General features: G+C 37.5%; 3 protein-coding genes and 1 long non-coding RNA gene across 4 annotated transcripts; 2 read left to right on the forward strand and 2 right to left on the reverse strand.

Annotated features, from left to right (window-relative positions):
• The first annotated feature begins 221 nt into the window (after positions 1 to 221).
• Positions 222 to 6,173, forward strand: LOC135171003 (uncharacterized). The gene is made up of 6 exons (XM_064137270.1): positions 222 to 381; positions 1,893 to 2,063; positions 3,098 to 3,271; positions 4,175 to 4,348; positions 4,553 to 4,726; positions 5,646 to 6,173. The coding sequence occupies exons 1-6, from the start codon at positions 334 to 336 to the stop codon at positions 5,964 to 5,966; spliced, it is 1,062 nt and encodes a 353-aa protein (XP_063993340.1). The 5' UTR covers positions 222 to 333; the 3' UTR covers positions 5,967 to 6,173.
• On the reverse strand, positions 6,132 to 7,141 carry LOC135171006 (uncharacterized). Its single transcript, XR_010300467.1, has 2 exons — positions 7,022 to 7,141; positions 6,132 to 6,639 (listed from the first exon to the last, which is right to left on the reverse strand). It is a non-coding gene; the product is annotated as an uncharacterized LOC135171006 (long non-coding RNA).
• A 121-nt stretch (positions 7,142 to 7,262) lies between these two features.
• On the forward strand, positions 7,263 to 11,128 carry Wap (wings apart). The gene is made up of 4 exons (XM_064137272.1): positions 7,263 to 7,731; positions 8,635 to 9,187; positions 9,621 to 9,879; positions 10,356 to 11,128. The coding sequence occupies exons 1-3, from the start codon at positions 7,479 to 7,481 to the stop codon at positions 9,853 to 9,855; spliced, it is 1,041 nt and encodes a 346-aa protein (XP_063993342.1). The 5' UTR covers positions 7,263 to 7,478; the 3' UTR covers positions 9,856 to 9,879; positions 10,356 to 11,128.
• Positions 11,110 to 21,566, reverse strand: LOC135171005 (transmembrane protein 205). The gene is made up of 3 exons (XM_064137273.1): positions 21,094 to 21,566; positions 15,032 to 15,225; positions 11,110 to 14,110 (listed from the first exon to the last, which is right to left on the reverse strand). The coding sequence occupies exons 1-3, from the start codon at positions 21,378 to 21,380 to the stop codon at positions 13,659 to 13,661; spliced, it is 933 nt and encodes a 310-aa protein (XP_063993343.1). The 5' UTR covers positions 21,381 to 21,566; the 3' UTR covers positions 11,110 to 13,658.
• Between the last annotated feature and the right edge of the window lie 146 nt (positions 21,567 to 21,712).

Below are 21,712 nucleotides of genomic sequence, written 5' to 3' on the forward strand. Positions count from 1 at the left end.
GATCCACATTTATCGAATCGTACGTTCGCCCAAGCGATTAAAAAAATACGTGACAGTTTTGTAAATTTTGTTTACGGTTTCACGTCTCTCCGAAATCGTGAAAACGAACACGTGATTATCCTTAAATATTTCTCTTCGTGCATTATCTGCATTAAAATAATTATGAGCGACTGATGTGGGTTTCTTTTCATCTATCGCCAATTTATTTAATCGCACGCACATACCTGTGTTGCACATGTAAAAATTGTGGAAAATAATTAGTGAGGGTAGACAGTTTCCACATATAAATTGTGACTGCGAAAAATTATTTTCAAAATTGTAACGACAGCCAAGATGTCAGCCCGTGCACTACTGTTCGCGCTCGTAGCGATTATCTTGCAGGTCAGTGGTACATTTATAAATTTTTATTGGGTCGTTATTATTGGAAATGGGTTATAAGAAATAATAATTCACTAAGTAATTTAAACCATTTTATTCTTTATGGTTCAACTCAAATAATTATGCTCGGACGACACGTTCACTTTATACCGATTCCTTAGAGGAACTAACTAGGTCTACAAAGGGAAACAACACCCTGGACCTTCCAGTCACACGCTCTCAAAGAGTCCCATTCACTCCACTTTGTCTACATACTTAAAATCGAGACTAAACATCATACCTCACGCTTCTCAGAATTCGAACCCATAAAAATGTCTTTCAACACTCAGAAGAGAGTTGAGAATAAGATTGACTTTTGTTCTTTATTTATTTTATGAAAAATCCAACAGTTATCTATTAAAGTTGTCGATTTATCTCCTATGACCAATGAGGAGAAGAGAACAACGATTAGACGAAGGTCAATAAATATTGGACACGTTATCACTATTAATTAATGTCCCCTTTATTATTATGTGAGTGGTACTCCCCTAACAGGAGACGAGGAATGGCCGACAGTCGGCCAGCATTGACCAAATGTCGGCCCACTGTCGGCCATTCCTCATCGGCAGGAGATGATGAATGGCCGACGGCGGGCCGACATTTGGCAAATGCTGGCCGACGGTCGGCCGACTGTCGGCCATTCCTCATCTCCTGCCAGGGTCGTAGACCGGGTGGGCCAACGCGTATGATACAAAAAAGTAGAAAAACTTAGCACGACTTTTCAATGCAGCGGTCAACGTCAGACCGGCTCGAGGAACAAAGCTCTCGATAGTCGAGAGCCACTCGGAGAGAGAAGAAGAAAATAAATTAGTCCCTTCCAGAGTGTTCTATGGACATCCCGCCTCCGATTGGTGAACAGCCTAAAGGCAGACCCGCGACGAACCACTTCAATATTATCAATTGTACACCAATTGATAACGCCCCAATTAAAAAAAGTTATAATCACTCCGAAAATCGAATTTCAAATTTCCATCGTTGTCCTTGGAAACACGAAACCCCTTCGCAACTGACGGCCCTGAGATTGTTTTGGTGACCGTCACTCTGACGCATGCGCATTAATTTGTTGATTTTTGTTCAGCGATAAAAAAAATACTTCTAATGTCATGTTTCAGTGCTCGGTTTTCTGATGCCTATGTATTAGCCAAATAATTAATTCAACAAATTAATTAATGAATAAATAAATCATTACGCGGAGACCGTATCAATAATCGAAGCTGTAGAATTCACGTTAAAAATATTTCTTCATCATTTCAAGGATTACACATCGTCGCTTGTAATCAATGTCATCAGTGTGATCATGTAATCAATTCCAAGGTCGTGATTCCGTGTAATCGATTACATTTCGTAATCGTACTGCCACCTTCATTGAATGTAAATTTTTTTCTGTGTACCGTGGGTCAGCGAACTACAAAAAATTTCCGATACCTTGATTTGACATTGGAATAGTTGACAAAAAAACTCAATTGCATGCTCAGATCCAGGGGAATAGCGGTAGTGATGCTACGGACGAGTTAATCGACATCGTCCAGAGAGTGCAGAAGCTGACGGAAGATACATACGACCTTGAGGATCGTCCATCTTCTAAATATGAACGTGACATTGCCGAACTGAAGGCGAGGATCGTGGCTTTCGGAAGTGACCGTAGCGTAAGTTTTTCCAAATACTTAACTCTTTCTTAAAGCAGCTCCACCCTCGGTCGGTAATTTATCGACCGGATACTCTGCTTCGAAACTAATTGAATGAGTAAAAATTCGAAAAAAAAGTTACAGTCACCGTTATCCAAATTAAAATTCGAAAATTATTGATATTTCTCTGAAGATGTCCTCCTTCTTGACAAATAATGGGACTCGATCCCCCAGAGGACGCGCCAGGAGCGCAGGTTCGAGTCCCGGTGATGAAGGATTTTTTTCATCGCCGGAAAATGAACCCAGCGCATGCGGAGTTAGTTATAAGTATTTGGAGTTGAATAAAAAAAAAAGTTGCCTCCTAAGCACCACTAGGTGAAGCTTTCGACTATGCTGTACCTCGCAATTGCATACCAGCAGTTGTTTTGTCTCATTCATCGGCTTGCTCTTCCTGGCTAAATTAGTTTTCCACGAAACTACTATTATTGTGGCTGAAGTGTTTATTTATCCTCGACAGTGCGTTGAGTTCCGTCTGTTAAAATTTTTTTTTAAACGAGGACGATGATTAAATTGAGGAAAAAAAGGCGATCGAGTTTTCTAAGAATAATGCAAATTTGATAATCTTTGAATTTACTGAAAGTCTAAAGGAATTTGAACTCCAAAGTTTGCGGTTTCGGAAAATTGTGGTGAACTTTCGGGTAGTTTTTATCTAAATTCCCGAATTTTCAAATTTAAGTCGACAAGTTTTAAAAATTAAAATTAATCAAAGCTAGTCAAATTATATAAATTTTTTAATAAATTTAATAAATTTAGTCAATTATTCCGCGATCGGGTTACGTGAGATCCGTAGTTTGGCTGAATTCTACCCCCAGATAAATCACTCGATAAAATAATCATTTTCTTCGAAACTATGAGGTATATAAAAACAAAAAAAAAATCATTTGAAAAGTTATGAACATTATTTTTCATGGAACTTTTGTTATTTTTGGTTTTTATGGTATGAAATTTTTTTACGCGGAGTTGAAATAAAATTAAATTTTCGATTGAAATTCCAGAACCTGGGGGACGATGCTAATCAAAATTTGAAAAATTTTAAAGCCAACCTCCTCGATACGCTAGATTTTCTCAACGCAGATCTCCGTGACATTGCGCGCACTTCATCCCTTATAAGTGAAGATGACGAGAAAACACGGGAGACGGACCTCTCACGTTCCGACGGCAGTGATGGCGTAAGTTTTTTTAGAGTTTGCCTTTGCTTGTCCACTAATCGATTATTGATAGTCGAATGATCGATTATGATCATGACATAATCAATTATCGCCATGAAATCCGTCATGTTCGATTGTGTAACTCTTCTTTAAAGTATTATTACCCTCACGTCGGTATGTTATCGACCGGATGCGGTGCTTTTGAATATTTTGCGTCACCAATTGCATGAGTACAATTTTTTAAAAATCCTAGTCAGTATTACCTACGTTAAATTTAGGAAAATATTGACATTTTTTCAAGAGTTCTCACTTATCGAGAAATCATTTTACGAAGTATTAAAAAATCAAATCTGTTCGTTCACAAATTCCGGCTTTTTGCTTGCAAAAAAAAATTACCTCATGTAAATATAACTCAAGAATTAGTGAAGAATGACGTGAGGTGATTTGCAATTTGTCTAGACCCCCCGGGATATTCTAAAATCGATTTTTTCGTATTTTGCCTTTTTCTCGGCTCCTAGGGCTCCTAGAGCAAAAAGAGCCCGAATTTGGGATCCTCCCTTTTTCGCCGACATCTCAGAAAATAATATAGCTAAGGCAATTTGGCGAACGCAATTTTGTTTTGAATGACCAGAACGTCATTGAGAGGTTTTAAAATTTACTGCTTGTTTCATGTCTCGTAATTTCTCAAATTCGTTTTCTAAGACTTCATATTTCACATTTACAAAATCGTGAAAATATTTCTAGTGCGCCGGGAAAACTAAATATTCAAATGCATTAAAATTGGTGATCAAATAATTCAATTGAGATTGTACAATCTAGTGATAAATGTGGTAGTCCTAGGGACCCTACCGACGCTATGGACCTCTCGCGGAGATTTTTTCAAGTCCCATTGAGAAATTGGCTGATTATCGCTTGAAATTTCAGAGCCCGATGATTAATACTATAAAAAATATAAACGACGTGAAGGCCATCATCGCCAAAGGTATAAGTAATCTCCGCGCTAATTGCCAGATAATTTGGTTCATTCTTACCCTCGCATATGAAAATCACGTTAAACAAACGTTCACGGAGCTCGAGTCTGTCAGGTCATCCTTTGAGGTAAGTTTTTTCTAATACTTAAGGGGTTACTCTCATGTGAACGCCGAAAAAATTCAGACTTTAAATTTCGAGGACGACGGACATGTTGATTTTGTAACATAACATTGTTAAGATCTGATTTTTCAACTTTCCGTTTTCCTCTTCCTGCACTTCGTGTGTCTAAATTTGAAGCTACCGCTAATTTTTCAATTTTCACTTGTTAAGGGAGAAATTTTGAAAAGCAACTGTTCACCGCAAGAGAAGAATCGATGTTATAATCTAAAGAATAGCATAATGCGAACTGCGGAGGCCGCGCCCAAGAATGTAAAGGAGTGCTACCACGTTGCTTTCGGGGATTATAACGTCTATCGCAGAAGTATTATGGATCAATATGCGACGGTAAGCAAATAATATTGTTGTTAAGGCTAGATCATAATAATGACTATGACCCGTGAAGTGTGAGCAATCCCGTGAAGTCCGGCGTCCGAATCGATATATGTCGATCTCCCTTTTAAAATGGGATAGTTCCATGGACGACGTCCTATTTGCCGCTTATTTGTTATGTCGCCTCGATATCCTCTGCCATGTTTCGATTATGTTCAGCATTTTCGATTAATCGATTTCAGACGCCATGTCTTTTTTATATGAGAACCTGCCATGTCTCGATCATATTCACCATTTTTGATTAATCGATTTCAGACGTCATATATTTTTTATATGAGAACCTGCCATGTCTCGATCATATTCACCATTTTCGATTAATCGATTTCAGGCGCCATGTCTTTTTTATATGAGAACCTGCCATGTCTCGATCATATTCACCATTTTCGATTAATCGATTTCAGGCGCCATGTCTTTTTTATATGACGACCTGCCATGTTTCAATTATGTTCACCATTTTCGATTAATCGATTTCATATGTCATGCCTTTTTTTGCGGTGAGGACACCTCACTAGCATCACCGCGCCAAAGAGCATCGAAGAGAATTAGAATTCGAGAGAAAAAATTTCCCCTCTAACCCAGACTCCACCGAGATACATTAGAGCTCCTAGGAGTGTAGGTGCTTACCTATTGTCGTAACTTCGGGGTGACATGACAGTTGAGGGTTATCCATAATTAAAACCCTATTCATTTTTTAGTATTTCGATTAAGATTCCCCCACACCCCTTCGTCCACCCGCCATAGGTCTTCTTAACGAAAAACAGATTATGGCATGAGGACGATGGGGTCGGATTGTGAGTCGTGTGAAGTGGGCAACGCACTCACAATCCTCCACCTGTCGTCCTCATGCCATAATCTACTATTTCGACGTTTACAGAAACAAAACCACCTCGAATTCGTACTTGATGCGGCCGACAGAAAATGTAATGAGACTGATTCCCTAGATTTCTGTATAGAACAGATGTCAAGGGTTTTTAATAAAGCGAGTCAAGATTGGACAGCAGAAATAGACAAGCAGGAGCGGCTTAATATGAACTGGTTGATGGACCGAATAGGTCCGATCAGATCATGCGTGGAGGCATCATGGGGCCAAATGAATGCAACCCTTCACAGTTACCGACCTGCTGTGATGACCTGTTTGAACTGCAGCGACTCTGTTGAACTGCAGGACTTGGAGAGACACCTCGCAGCTATGTAAAATTCATTAAAGTGTGAGGTTATTATTAATTGAGGACGGTCCTTGAGGATTTTACACACTCAATTTTTGTGAACTTATGTTATTCTCTTATCTAAAACCGACTGCTCATGGAGCAATTTTCAATTTTCATGGTGTAATTGGTGGACAAATCACGGTTTTTTCCACTATTTTATTATCTTGTATTGGATAAAATGATTATGAAATCAATGACTTCATTTATTCAACAACCCAATGATTCTTGAAGCTCTTTCGAAGAACAGAACTCTCGAGACAATAGAGAATTCTTTGCTATTGTTTGAATTCCATAGTAACAGTTGGTGAATCGATTATATGAACCCTTGTCCACGTCGAGATGCATGAAGGGTTTGTGAACCTTCAGTTTTATACCAGAACTCATTTACCTGACAGTTTTCAAGTAAAATCGAGGAAATTCACATGGACAATTGGTTATCTGAGAACAACTCATCAAGGAGAGCACCTTTCACAGGGGCGAAAATGCGATTTCCATTAAAAAAGCTCCTTGTGCTTGCAGCTTACAAGCATGATCTTGGAAGCTCAAAAAAAATCCTGCAGCAAATGTCCCCCTCGGAATCCTACACTTATGTCTCTAACAATTTCCTGTCACTTGCCTCCCTTGGACAATATTCACGTGCATTGTTTCAAACATGACACCCTGTAATGAAAAAAAAGTCGGTTAAAGTTTAGCGACGATCACCCGGACACTGATGACTGGAGCAGTGAAGATGATTCAAGGGCAGAGTCTCCATTACCTGACGCCACTCACATGTTCCTCTCTGAGGTAATCGATAGCCTTCTGAGTGACTATCAGAACAAATTGAATTGCCAAAATCTCATTTTGGAAATTAATTCCTCAAGGTATGAGTACAATGTCAACATTAGGGAAGTCACTTACAACGTTGTCAAAGCTATTTTGATGCTACCACTGCATTACCTCAGCGAGACCAAAACCACTTAAAACTACGGTAAAATACCGACCTAGAGCTAGAGCTACTCCACTGACATCATCTACAATAAAATAATTATTACATACTCACCACAGAATCTCCCATAAATGTTAATTATGTACCACACGTCCATGAAATTCCAAAATTCTTAAAATTCCCTGACATACCGACCGAGCAGTCAAGTCGACCCCAGCGTCACCTGCGCTGCCATATCCGCCCTAAACCCCCCCATCATCTCGTCATCTAATATCTGGACGCGTTCTCATGAAGAGGATGCGTTCCATGAACATATTTTTTCCTGGAAAAAACCGGAGGAAAAACAACAATCAAAGTTTGGAGGTTAGCTTCGGTTGACATTCAGTTTCATATCTGTCGCTAGTGCAATAAACCGGTGAATATCTCTAATTGTCCAATGAAAACTGATAATTAGGGCGTAAGATTGCTAGACATTTGCCGACAAATCGAAGGATTGACGATTGCCCCTGGGGTTGAGTGACATATACCGCCTGTAAACAAACCATCAGGACCTGGTGAACGCGAGAGGATCATGGCCCTGCACAGTGTTCCCCCCAAACGCAAGGAAATATACAAATACGAGGCTCCATGGCCTCTCTACAGCATGAACTGGTCGGTGAGACCTGACAAGAGATTCAGACTCGCCCTCGGCAGCTTCGTCGAGGAGTACAATAATAAAGTGCAGATCGTCTCTCTGGATGAGGAGACATCGGAGTTCAGCGCTAAGAGCACCTTTGATCATCCCTATCCCACCACCAAAATCATGTGGATTCCGGATAGTAAAGGTAGGACAAAACAAATATTCAAGAAACACCAAAGGAATTCGTTACAAAATTCCACTGAATTGATTTTTAGCTCCTGAAGTGGCTCTTGGCTTTCGCTAAATTCCGAAATCATCAAAAACTACAGAAATTTATTAGAAAACTCGATCACATTTGGTATCGTAATGTTTTCCTTAATTTAATTATCGTTTTTGTATCGGAAAAAATGGTAAAAAATCAGAATCAGATTTGTTGTTGACAAAAACCCAAATAGTTTTGTTATTCCGATAAATAAGAGGAACTCCAGGTCTAGAGAAGTTCGATTACTTTCAATGAAATCAATCTCAGAAACGAGTTAGCTCGCGTTTATTGTAGAATCACTTTTGTTTATAAATTTCTAACCTGATGATAGTAGATCGAAAGGAAATTCGTTTGTCAAAATTACTTTTTTCTGTCACTTTCTATCAGTTTACGAAAATATTAGTCTTAAAAATGTTAGGGATCAACATATTATGATATAAATTATTAACAACGTACGTGGACAACACAGGATGTACCACCAAATGAAATAAATTAGTACTATTATTATTAATAACAAAAGAATTAGCAAAATATTATAGCACCAAATTATGTTTGGAGCGTGTGATGAATTGTGATTCCCTTAACTTGTGGATTATTTTTGTGTACATTATGTTTAAACATTATTGGAATATTGAGGGACAGTCGTAACAAGTGAAAGTTCGGACATAATTAATAACAATAGCCGAGGAGAGACATTTATTGTTTATTTATTCATAATATTTCACATTAATTTTTATTTGTAATATTTTGCAGAAATTTTGTAACATTTTCTTGTTCTGATTTTTGGAAATATTTTAAATTTTATTTCGTCACGTCGTCTAATAATTTCCTCCAATCAAATTCCAGGACTATTTCCCGATCTTCTCGCAACCTCTGGTGACTACCTTCGGGTTTGGCGAGCAGCAGAACCCGAGACTCGTCTCGAGTGCGTTTTAAATAACAACAAAAATTCAGATTTTTGCGCACCTCTGACGTCGTTCGATTGGAACGAAGTCGATCCCAACTTGATCGGGACATCCAGCATCGACACCACCTGTACAATCTGGGGCCTGGAGACCGGTCAGGTGTTGGGACGTGTCAATATGGTGACAGGACATGTCAAGACTCAGCTCATTGCCCATGACAAAGAGGTCTACGACATTGCTTTCAGTCGAGCTGGAGGTGGACGAGACATGTTTGCGTCAGTTGGGGCTGATGGATCTGTCAGGATGTTTGATCTACGTCATCTTGAGCACTCGACTATCATTTATGAGGATCCTCAGCACACACCTCTGCTGAGACTCGCTTGGAATAAACAGGATCCTAATTATCTCGCTACTGTTGCCATGGACGCCTGCGAGGTCATTATTCTCGATGTCAGGGTGCCCTGCACTCCTGTCGCTAGACTGAATAATCATCGGTAATTATTTTTAATTTATTTCCTAGGAATAAAGTCATTGCAACCGGACATGTTTCATATTCCGTAATTTTCATTGCAATTAACTCTAGAGAATTGAACTGTAACTTGACTAAAAAATTTTTTAAAAATCCAAAATTCCCACAAATCGTTAGTCTTAATGAGCATTAATTATGTGCACAACGACAGCTCGATTAGTTGAGTATTTTTCGAGAAAAATCGATTTGTTGTTCACTGGTTTTTCGTGAATATTTCGAAAACTAATGGACCGATTTGATTTTAGTTTTTTTCAAAACATTCAGCTCGATGTTTCCTATGTAGATCGATCATAAAATCCTCGAAAAGTTACCGAGATATTTGCCATTTTCAGTTTTTTCGAAAATGTTGTACTCTAGGGGTCATGATTTTTGAATATTTTTCATTGTTCCGGATATAGAGCGAGCGTTAACGGCATCGCCTGGGCACCGCACTCCTCCTGTCACATCTGCACAGCTGGGGACGATCATCAGGCACTGATCTGGGACATTCAGCAGATGCCGAGGGCCATCGAGGATCCAATTCTCGCTTACACCGCTGCTGAGGGCGAAGTCAATCAAATTCAATGGGGCGCCACACAACCAGACTGGATCGCCATTTGCTACAATAAAGCTGCCGAAATTCTACGGGTTTAATCATGAATATTCGTCATCTCTGAGGTAATTACGGTTATTATCAGCTCGTTCAGAGATTTGAAGGAGGGTGGGGCTAAATGGAACGGTTGGAAAAAAGAAATTCAGCATTTGGCTATCACGTCACGGACAACAGTTCAATTTTTACTTGTCATTATTGTCTATTCTAAGGGAAACAGGAGGATTTTGATGAGAACCTTTTTTGTGGGGAATTTCAAGAGCTATAAAAAATGTCATTACAAGAATTTCGCTATCTCGACTCTCAGACGAGTTATTTCACATTTAGTCCAGCAATATCAGTCCATATTACAGTTTTTGGTTGATATTTTGTAATCGAATGAAATTTTGAGGAAAATTTTGGGAAATTTTGAAGAGGAGCTCCATTGTAGATAATTTTAAGGGTTGCAATAGTTACAACAAAGTTATTTTAATGCGTGGCAGTATTACTCAGCTGTTAATAGATATTTCAAATGAAATAATTCAGTTTTTTAATTTAATTGCAGATCTCGAGTGATTCCCACCATGAACAGTGTTGGATCCTGTAAAATACAATTTTTATCATAAAATATAGACTGATAGGTTTATACGTGTAACGTTTATACAAACCGTGCAGTGATAATGCGACATCGGTGAGTTTTTTTTGCGGATTTCAGTGAACCTTATCTCTAATTTTTTTTTTTCAATCGTTTATCTCATCGAAGACTCTCCAGAATTTTCCATCAGATTTTCTGGTCTAATTGACGCGGGGGGCTGTCGATGTGGATCTCGTGATTTATTTCCAATACCAAAACTCATATCTACGGTTGATGTAATTAATTATTAATTATAAAAAAAATAATCAATTAATTGTATTTGATAATTAATTACGTAACTACTTACGATGCGTTAATTGTGAGACGAAAAATGAACGTATTTCACAGAACTAATGGGAACACCACTTATTGATGAATGAATTTTTGCAATATCAGTGATTGATTGATCAGTATATTGATTCAGCTGGCAGAAGAGGTGATATACTGAACCAAAATTGAGTGACAGAAAACAAATTGTAAATAATGTTAATACTTTATTCGTGTATTTCTTTCGATTTTAGTTTATTGTGAGAATTGATAATTATTCCCTTTGATAATGGTATGTCAGATACCGGTGATTTGGTTGAACACAATGTCAGTATTTTTTCATTAAATTTCATATGTTGATTGAATGTAAACGTAGATTAAGGGTAGATAGAATAATTTTTGAGACGTAACAACGCAATAAACGATTATGAAGACAATTTTTATTACTCTTCGGGAAATTCACTGACAAATTTATAAAATATTACAATGATTTTTCATTTTAAAGGCATTCAGCACAAGAGTTCTAATTGAAGACAATAATTGCGATGTATTTTTGAAGCAAATTCATTTTTTCTAATATTTTTTGTGAGAATTAACACTCGTTGATGTTATCATGTAAAATTGATCATTAATTTGTGAACCGTAATGGATTGATATTTTTTTGTGAACGTTAAATTTCGTGAAGTTCGTCTTCCCAAAACATTTTAATACTCGAGGAAAATACAAAAAATACTTTTAAATAAATTTTATAATCTGTAGTTTAAGCGAAACATTTTTATAACTTATTTGTCTGTTAAAAATTGAATTCATCATAAAAAAGTCTCAATTACAAGACCAGTCAATTCTGACTATTTTCCATGTGAAATTTCCATTATAAAAAAATATGTCGCAATTTCGTTCCTCAACTCTCGCAAAATTAAATATAATCTTTTTCCATTAGTTTTTGACCAATTCTGTTCGAAGTTTGAATAGAAAATATTTTACAAAAAATTCAAACAATTGTTTCATTCAACTTATTCCATTCAGAAATAAATTGAGATGAGAAAATTGAAATCGAAGACATCTGAGGGAATGATTCGGTTTAAAAAAACAGATTTTGACAGAAATTTCAAGAGAATTGATCAAAAATAAAAATCCAACGGAATTTTCTGTCACTTGGACATCTCCCATGGAAATTCTCTTCGTTCCTAATTTTCTTAATGAACACAAAATGACGGATGATTTTATATACAACAAACCAATGACAGGTGAGCATTATAAATAATATGCAGTCATCAAATTACAATAATTATTATCTGGAACTAATCGAGAATATCGGCTAACTTCCATCGAAACTTAGCGGGGAAGACTATTCCGATGAATCTTCCCCCTTCAATATTATAAATAACCATCAACAATTGTCAACTCTGATGCAGAGCAAGTCTTCGAAATTTTACTCTAGAAACCTAATAATTTAACAAAAAACCGTATCAAGGTCTTGTCAATGAGTGTTAACAACAATGTGCAGTTTCATTGCAAGAGTTTACGAGTCCACCAACGCCGATAAGCGTTCGTATCCAGCAGATAATACTGATTACTCGAAATAAAATGATGCAAGATTATTGATCATCCTGTAAGAGGCTCGTCGACAAGACAATGACAGGCGGAAGATCTGTTTCTGCGTTGAGAGTCATAACGACATTTCAACGGGTATTTTTTGATAGAAAACTCTGGGGATCGTTCCAAAGAATTGCGCCAATAATTTGCCCTGTAACGAATTATCAAGCTCCGATGGACGTTCAACTATTTACATGATACAAATAATTCGGGGATTTTTGTTCCGGGCGATAGGGCATTACATGAAAAAAGAAAGCATATTTTTTTTTGCATTGACCTTCCCTTAAAAAAAAATGAGTAAGAGTTTAGAATAATTTGAAGAGCTTTTGTGAGACAGAATTGAGTTTCAAACTAAAATCGATTCTGGTGAGTAAAATGGGTAAAATGCTTTTGTGTCCAAAAATAAAAAACATCTGAACCTTTTTGATCGGGGATCAATCGACCACCAATTGACTCAACCATTAATCGACTGATAATCGACCGTAATTGACTGAGAATCGACCGTAATCGACTATCGACCATTAATCGACTGACTATCGATCATAATCGATTATCGACTGACAATCGACCATAATCGATTATCGACTGACAATCGACCATAATCGACTATGGCCTGACAATCGACCATAATCGACTGACAATCAATCATAATCGATTATCGACTGACAATCGATCAAAAATCGTCTATCGACCATTAATCGACTGACAATCGACCATAATCGACTATCGACTGACAATCGACCATAGTCGACTATCGACTGACAATCGACCATAATCGACTATCGATTGACAATCGACCATAATCGACTATCGATCGTTAATCGACTGACTATCGACCGTTAATCAACTGATCATCAACCAACAATCGACTATTAATCGACTGATAGTCGATCAAAAATCGACTATCGACCATTAATCGACTGACAATCGATCATAATCGATTATCGACTGACAATCGACCCTAATCGACTATCGACTGACAATCGACCATAATCGACTATCGACTGACAATCGATCAAAAATCGACTATCGACCATTAATCGACTGACAATCCACCAACAATCGACTATCAATCGTTAATCGACTGACCATCCACCAACAATCCACTACCCATCGATCCACTTATCAATCGGCGATCGACCAACCATCGACCCAATCAACTGATCGATCTCCCATCGATCCCCCAGTTTTGATTACCAGAATTATATTTTTGTTTCTCACTATTTCATAGGAAAGTTCCCATCGCAGGGACCATCGCCATCACCCTCAGCTCACACGCACCATTTTATTAATTTTTTTCATCAATTAAAATCGATTGTAATGCCCCAACGTCCCTAGACAATCGAACCGAATAATCCTCCCTCGATTTATCTATAAAATACATAATTTACTGGAGATGTAGTGAAGATGTAGAGCGGTGCAGGCCATTGTCATGATATTCCCCATGGCGATGCACATGTGGGCCTTACGGAAGGCCCCGTGGATCTTCAAGTAGTGAGGACAGTGCTTGAGAGTTCCTGGATTGTGTTTCCCCACCTCATTACCAACCCCTGCAGCCCGTTCGATCAGCGTCTTCTGTGACATCAGATTCATGAGGGGTGGGGTGAGGTAGAGGCGGACCAGGAGCTCGATGAAGAAGGCGATGGTCATGGCCGCCAGTTGGACAGTTATTTCCGACTCCCATATTCGCCCCGAGTGGTGCTTGGCGAATATTAAGAGGGTCGTGAAGCTGAGGCAGGCGTTTATCGTGAAGTATCGAGGGAAGAGGACACGTTGGACTTCACCAAAGCTGTGACGGGGCAGAGCGAAGTACAGGGAGAGACCTGGAATCAGGAAATTAATTAACTTTGCGATGAGGACGTTATCACTGAGGTGACCACTCGGAAAATGATATGATGTTTTTATTATATGAATTAGGGTTCACTGACTCGATTAAATTAGAAGAACCTTTTAATTGATTATGGCAATTAAATTCTAATTTATATGAAGACATTCGTGTTTTCCCTGTACTAAAGAATAATTCTTTCCAGAATCATTAACTATCTTGGGGACTTCACTTTGATTACGAATGAATGAAAGTCTTCACATAAATCTGTCAATACCAAAATTAAAGTTAAATTGTAATAATCAATTAGAAGGTAATTATAGCCTAATTGTTTATTAACCCAAGAGTGATTGTGTTTTTGTTTAGATTTGGGAGAAAATCATTGAACTGATAATCGAATCGAATGCCAAATTCCTTGTTCTTTTAATAATAATGGATTCAACTTAATTTCTTCTATTTTATTAACTGTCATTAACGTCAAATATATCGAAAAATAATCGTCAAGTCAAAAGAGAAAATAACATTTAGATAATTTGTTAACTTTTTTTACTTCTAAAATTTTGTGTACTTTCTTTAATTGTGGAATCATAAATTTTAGGGATTCCTGCGTAGCATAAAAACCCCCGATGACTGATAAACTTCAGATTATGAGGATGAAAGAACAATCGAGATAACATCCGAACGATAATCCTCGGGTGCCTTAAATGAGAATAAATTGGATGATTGAAAGCGATACTGTGAGACACCGATGAATCATCGAATTCAATTTAAAATACATTGGTATGAAAATTCTCATCGAATGCAAATTACTTATTTATCATCAAAATTATATTGACCCGATTCTGATGAGAATTTCCCGGTGAAGTCAACTGGGGTAAGTCAGTGATCTACTGGAATTATTGAGGGGATTGATGCTCACCAGAGACGAAGGTCATCCAGATTTGCGCTCCGAAATGCAAAGCGAAAGACGTCAAGTAGATTAAAGACATGATTTTCACTCGTGGCTGTCCTCGGCTGCTGATTCTATCAGAATTTGGCAAAAGTGCTGATACCACGCACAAAACTGCAGCTACCATTATCACATGAGCAGGCTGAGTTGTCTGGAAGATGATCCTAGAGTCAAAAGAGAAAATAATAATTGTTAGATGATTTTTTAATTAAAATTGCGATTTAATGTCATTGATTTTGTGCAAATTCCATTGATTTTCATAATTTATTTATATCTGATCGCATTATTCATATTTATTTATATTTATTTATATTTATTTGTAAAGAATGGATATGAGATAACTTCGATAAATAATTTTCATATTAATTAGAAAAATTAAAAAAATTGTTTTTAATTATTACGTTTTGGTAAAAAATTCTATTCGTGTGAAAGAACTCGTGACGTTCCTCCATTCACGTGATTTTATTTTTGCAGAACACGGCACCATCCCCTGGCAGCGGTTCAAGACCGCCCCCTCAGGGCTCGACCGATGACGAAATTCATTCTCACGAGTTATTTTCGAAAAGTTGCGAATAAACGTCAACGGTGCATGTGTAAATTTGACAAATAACAAGTGCTGATGTTGCAGTTGTTGTTAATGTGAGACATTTGTCGATTCTCTGTTATTATTTCATGAGACGAGTGATCTCAATTTTAACGTCCACTTGGAAATCGTCAGAAGTTGATTGATTTATGGGAAAGTGAATTTGTTTAATTTTAGGATTGAGGGTGATGGGGTGGACAATTGGGTACAGAAGAGTGTTGTGACATTTTATGGGCGATGAGGACAGTCAATGGGAAAATGATTTTTATTGAAATATTTTTTATTGAGACGAGGATTTATTAGTTTAATTAATTTGAAATGGATCGGGTCTTATGAGTGAGATCAGTAGTTCCTCAGTCAGTTGTGTTTACTTTGATCAAGTACAGCGGTTTCTGGAGTCAAGTCATGTGTATTCATCATAAGAATGAAAAAAAAGGTTGATTTTAACTCAAGATGATCTCCAGCTGTGAATTTTTGACTTTCGTGAATTGATAAAACTGTTTCTCCAAACAACAATCGTTCGCCCAAGGATTTTCCTGGTGACTCCTTCTGGAGACTCAGAAGGAGTCATCAGGAAAATCCAGAAGGAGTCACCAGGAAAATATTGCGAAGATCCTTTGATGATTCGTCTGAGGATTCCCCAAAGATCTTGGACTGACAAGAATTTTTTAACGCGCAAGTGGAAGTCATTTATCCCCAAAATTATGGAAAAATCTGATGATTCGAATCGCTCACTTCTTGGAGGATCCATCCACGGAGGTGGAATTCCACGTGGAATGATTCTTAATATTTCAATGTATTTTTGAACCCTGCGCCAGCTACAAATCATTAGGTTCCCCCGGGTGTTTCGATTCAGGGAAGCGATAAATCTTCGCCGACCGCCCAAACTGGATATTCCTTTTTGCCAAACACTTCTCACTTTTTTCGCGTTCCTCGGCCCTTCCAAATTGCTTCTTCATGTCCCCCAGTTACCCTTCTAGATCACCTGTCAGCATCCACCACTGACTAATTGATTGCGACTGTTCAGGGCCGTATTGTCTTACACGGAGAGGACAATTCAGTAAAAATTACCGTACCATTTGGTAATTACATTGTGTAATGATCGTTTGAGGAAAATTATTATTTTTTTATTCGCTATTTGCCTTTGACGGTTCAAATGTTTTCTTTATTTTTCTTGATTGGCTTTCTTTTTAATTAATACAATTGTGTTGAGTCGGTTTGGCAAAAATACTTTGATTCACATTTTTCATATGAGTTTGAGTTATTAATGACTCTAGATTGTACATTCGACAGAATGTTATCTCTTTATTTGAGAAAATATCCGTAAACTTTTACTGTTAATTGGCTTTCTGTTTAATTAATATATTTTTTCTATGGCCATTTTTTTTGTTATCTCGCAGAACTTTTAGGATGATTTTGGCTGAGGTGAATTTGTTTGGGGCTGATTTTGGTTGTTTTTTGATTGAATTACAAACGACGTGTTACCAAATTTTGATGTAAATTAAAAGTTTTTAGTACGACTTTCATAATTGCAAGAAAGTTAAAATGTAACTCTGATGATTAATTTGTAATCTCGAGGTCTAATTACTAGGGAATTCAATCGTGCGTGAATGGTTAGTCACTTGGGGAGGAATTAATAAAAATCTTGACCTAAATCGTGACTTCGTAATTGAACGGAAAAATTGTTATCGAATGGTAAGAGAATTACTAATTGCTAATTATGTAATGAAAATTGCAACCTAATTAGGTGGGGAATTTCTATTTCAACTTTTGGAATTCCAGGAGAAATCTATTCTCTGAATTCCAAAAAATAATTCAATTAAAATTTACCCAAAAAAAAATCTTAATTTGAGAAACTTGTGTTTATCAAACATAAATTAAGATAATTAAGACAACAATTAAGATTCAACCAAATTATTTACTTTATTCAGTTATTCATCAGTTATTCACATATTCTACTTCACTTTTTGTACCCGAAAAATGTTTACAAAGTTCTACGAACTTAAGATAATCTTTTCTACTTCAATTATTTTCTAAAAATTATTCAAACTACAGAAATAAAAAATATATTAATATATCATAACGTCTGAAAATTTATAAATATCAACAACACTAATGATATTTACGTATTGATAATTAATTAATAGTTTACATATTTAAAATAATATTTATATATTTTCCAAAATGTAGTAACAAATGTTAATATCATTAGCATCTGAACTACCGGATTATTATTTTTATTTAACTAACAAAATTGTCGAAGCACCTGACTCGTGACTGTAATTGTCTCGCTGGCCATGAACTTCGTACAAAGAATTCTTAATCAATGATAATTCCACGAAAAGTTCGATAATTATTCCTGCAATAACTCCAACTGCGCAAAGCCCCGATTTGTATTTTCCCAGATAAGAGGTGTTTGAGTAATCACCTGGGGGTTTGATAAAAAAAAAATGTCTCTACGTCATGACAAGCGTCACCGGAGGCTGACGATGCCTCCGGAATTCACCAATGACTCGTAATTTTCCACGGGTTCGGCAAAAAATTGATCGATAAGTGTCGAGTCAACTCGGGCACAAGATCGGCGGCAAGTGATTGATAAGAATACCAGACATTTCAAATTAATTTCAAGTTCAGTATTTCGATGGTGGGGGCAATCTCGCAAGCAGGAAGTCATTGCTCTCGATGATGATAACTCATTATCAATGGTCTTTACCACTTGACGGAGTCAATCGGTCAATGAAGTCAATTTTCGGGGGCTCGGACTCATTGGAGAATTTAAATTTTAATAATCAATTCGAGATATTAAACGCAAATTCGAGAGGACAATCATAACATTGGAATATTGACGTCTTTTTGAATTATATGATGATTTTGCCCAATGTTGGCTCATGGTTGGCCGAACGTTGGCCCGGTGCAGGGCCCACATTGGACCAGTGTTATCCCAACCGTGTTGGCCCAACATCGGGCCGGCATTACGCCAACATTAGCCCAACACCGGGCCAGTATTGGCCCGACATCGGGCCGGCATTGGGTCAGTATTGGCCAACATTGGGCCGGCATTGAGCCAACATTAGCCCAACATCAAGCCAGTATTGGCCCGACATCGGGCCGGTATTGGGCCAACATTAACCCAGTATATTCCCTGAAATTTTTATACTCTCATTAACTTTATAAAAATCGTGATTAACGGTTAATTACCCCCCGCATAGACATTTAATAATTTTTCAATAATTTCTCTGTAATTTCGTAAGCGGTAGCCATTGAGAATCCAATCATTCCGGAATTTTAATGACGAAATGAACCTGATGTAATGACACACTTATCCCAATTGTCGTTCCCTGACCACTCTCAACGCATCATAATCTTCCGGTTCATTAACCCGACCCCTCGCCGAGGGTTTACCTATCCCAAACCAAATCCAGGGAAATGTCGTTGTTATACCGTCACAGACGTGTGGAAACTGAGTGTTTCACACTGAGAAGGTTAAAGGGCAGGTTTTTCCATCTGCGAAAATTTTAATTGGGGAAAAAATGAAAATTGACGACGACATATTTCACGATATTCAGGTGCCTTTAAAAATTCAATCAAGTTATGACATTTTCATTCCATTTCAATTATCACTTTGGAATATTTATTTTGTCCGATAACTACATGCTAAAGGTGCCTGAAGTCAGATATTCCTGGTGCCTGAATTTTCCACAGCTTTTCCAGGCATTTTTCGTCATGAAATTTTCATTTTCAGAATAACTTTCACGCATTTGTTGGTGCCTCAATTGAACCGACATTTTTCTTGAAGAAAATTTCATTTGTTCTATAACAATTTCTACGAATTATAAAAAAATCGTGTCCCGAAAAATCTCTGCAAAAGGGCATTATCTTGTACCTGAATTTCCCAGAACTTTTTCTAAGCTTTTTTCTCTATAAAAATTTAATTCTATTTAATAAAATGTTTTTCAAAATTACTAAATGCCCATTTTGTCCGAAAAATACTGGAAAAAGTTGTTCGACCTTCAGGCAGTCTCTCGTGCCTGAACTTCCCAGTTTTATTCCAAACCTTTTCCTTCATAAAATTTCATTCTATTTTACAACAAATTCTCCAGATTCTCGAAACGCTCATTATGCCCGAAAAATCCCTTAAAAACTACTCCACCCTTCAGACATCCTCCTGTGCCTGAATTTCCCAGTTTTATTCCAAAAATTTTCCCTCATAAAAATTTCATTTTATTCTCTAAAAAATTTTCGAAATGCGCATTATACTCAAAAAATACCCGAATAACATATCCGACCTTCACCCATTCCCCTGTCCCTGATTCCCCCCCCCCCTCCCCACGATTTTTCATTAAAAAAAATATCTTCAACTCTTCAAAATCCTCATCTCTCCCTATAAACACCTGCAAACTTATTTAACATTCAGCCATTAATTTTGCAACACACCACAACAAACCGATAGATATCTCATTATCACTATTCACTATCAGCCGAAGTCATCTAAAAGTCACATAATTATTTATTTTACGGCTTCATTCAGCGCTCAGTTACAGATGCAGTCGTTAAACCCAGTTAACCCGACGGGGTCACCTCTGGCTCTTTTTAATTCACGCGGATGAATACAATGCAAATGGGGGATGGGATGAATCGAGTGGCGTACGTGACTTTCTGCGAGATTAAGGGAAGCCAATAAAAAGTGCAATAAAATGAGCGTGAAAAGTGGTGGGGGGAAGAAGGGGGGAGGTGGGAGAAACGGGTTTGGATTATCGTGAGCTGTCCCAATTTCGCGCTTTGATTAACGACGAGGAGGTCCTTCCCAGGGACTTTTTTCATTTCGATTTTTATTTATTTATTGGGTAATCACTGGAGGTGTCGATCAGTCGATTCCAATCGTGAGGAATTCTGTTCTGGGGGGGCGGACGTTGGAGGAAATAAATGGAAACTTCCGGGTATTTTAGACTTGTTGTCTAGCTTTCTCGTTGCGTCAGGTCGTCCTTTTTTTTATGACGTCGTTTCGTGATTGAATTTAGTGAGGTGTGGCAATTTTTCACTTTGGGACAGATCAGTTCTCGTGACTCGCGTGTTGGAGATGGATTACATTTTATGAAAAGGTTGATCACTGGATTTGAAGATGAAAATTATTTGAAAATTATTTTTTTAAATGTCCGGGGGAGGTGGAGGGAGGGTGAGAGGGGGTTACGGAAATTTTGGTTCGCATTTTTGAATTTTTAATCGATTAGTGGTCACAATCGAAAATATTTTAATTGACGAGTTTCACGAAAATTGATCCGTCAATTTGAAAATTAATTTTGATTGATTTGATTGATTGATTTAATTAGTTTCCAGCATTCGAAGACGCAAAACGTCGAATGACAATTGTTTGAGGAAAAAAAAATTGGGAAAATTTTTTTTGAAGGTCATTATCATAATTTGTCTCAGTGTAATTGGACCAATGACTTACTTGCACACATTTGACTCTTTCCACGTGTCCCAACGTCTCGTTACGATCTCCAAACATTTGACGTAAATCGTTGTACTTCGTGCGAGAATGTCAGGTGTTAATTTTGGTGAATTTGTGTCGTCGGTGTTTGATATGTGTTCAGGGACTTCGGATATTTCGTTCTCTTTCTGGACTAGTTGATCGTGCACTTTCATGTATTTCTCCTTCGCTTTGCTGAATTTGCTGATAGGAGGTGGCATGACAGCCTCTGTTGTCACCTCGTTCGGTATCAACGTACGTACGCACATTTTTCAAAAAGTTTAATCAATTTGTTCGATTAATTGGTGAAAATTTATGCACAGAAATTATTTGGAATTTTTTTTATTTAATTTTCATCGATTTTTTACTCATTAATGAGTGACGATATTCTTTTTGGTTCTCGAAAGGAGAAGTTCTGCCGAACGTACGATGCACTGTGGCACTGATCTTTGCGCGCTGACTGTATTTATAGTTATCGCCTCCCCTTCGACTTATTGAGTGAGTGGGTGGGGGGAGCGGTTGGCGGGAGTTGAAGAGGGATGATGGAGATAGGGGTGACCTGTGAGCAATAAAACGAAATTTTTTTTAATTTTTTTATTTC

Source organism: Diachasmimorpha longicaudata, chromosome 18 (genome assembly GCF_034640455.1).
Source record: "Diachasmimorpha longicaudata isolate KC_UGA_2023 chromosome 18, iyDiaLong2, whole genome shotgun sequence".
In the NCBI taxonomy this organism is placed as follows: domain Eukaryota; kingdom Metazoa; phylum Arthropoda; class Insecta; order Hymenoptera; family Braconidae; genus Diachasmimorpha; species Diachasmimorpha longicaudata.

Coding starts and splice junctions, on each gene's coding strand:
- Wap (XM_064137272.1), top strand. CDS start 7,479: ATGGCCCTGCACAGTGTTCCCCCCAAACGCAAGGAAATATACAAATAC. Junction 7,732..8,634: donor GTGGATTCCGGATAGTAAAG/GTAGGACAAAAC, acceptor ATCAAATTCCAG/GACTATTTCCCGATCTTCTC. Junction 9,188..9,620: donor GCTAGACTGAATAATCATCG/GTAATTATTTTT, acceptor TTCCGGATATAG/AGCGAGCGTTAACGGCATCG.
- LOC135171005 (XM_064137273.1), bottom strand. CDS start 21,380: ATGTGCGTACGTACGTTGATACCGAACGAGGTGACAACAGAGGCTGTC. Junction 15,226..21,093: donor AAAGAGTCAAATGTGTGCAA/GTAAGTCATTGG, acceptor TTTTGACTCTAG/GATCATCTTCCAGACAACTC. Junction 14,111..15,031: donor CTGGATGACCTTCGTCTCTG/GTGAGCATCAAT, acceptor TCCTGATTCCAG/GTCTCTCCCTGTACTTCGCT.
- LOC135171003 (XM_064137270.1), top strand. CDS start 334: ATGTCAGCCCGTGCACTACTGTTCGCGCTCGTAGCGATTATCTTGCAG. Junction 382..1,892: donor TCGTAGCGATTATCTTGCAG/GTCAGTGGTACA, acceptor TTGCATGCTCAG/ATCCAGGGGAATAGCGGTAG. Junction 4,727..5,645: donor TTATGGATCAATATGCGACG/GTAAGCAAATAA, acceptor CGACGTTTACAG/AAACAAAACCACCTCGAATT.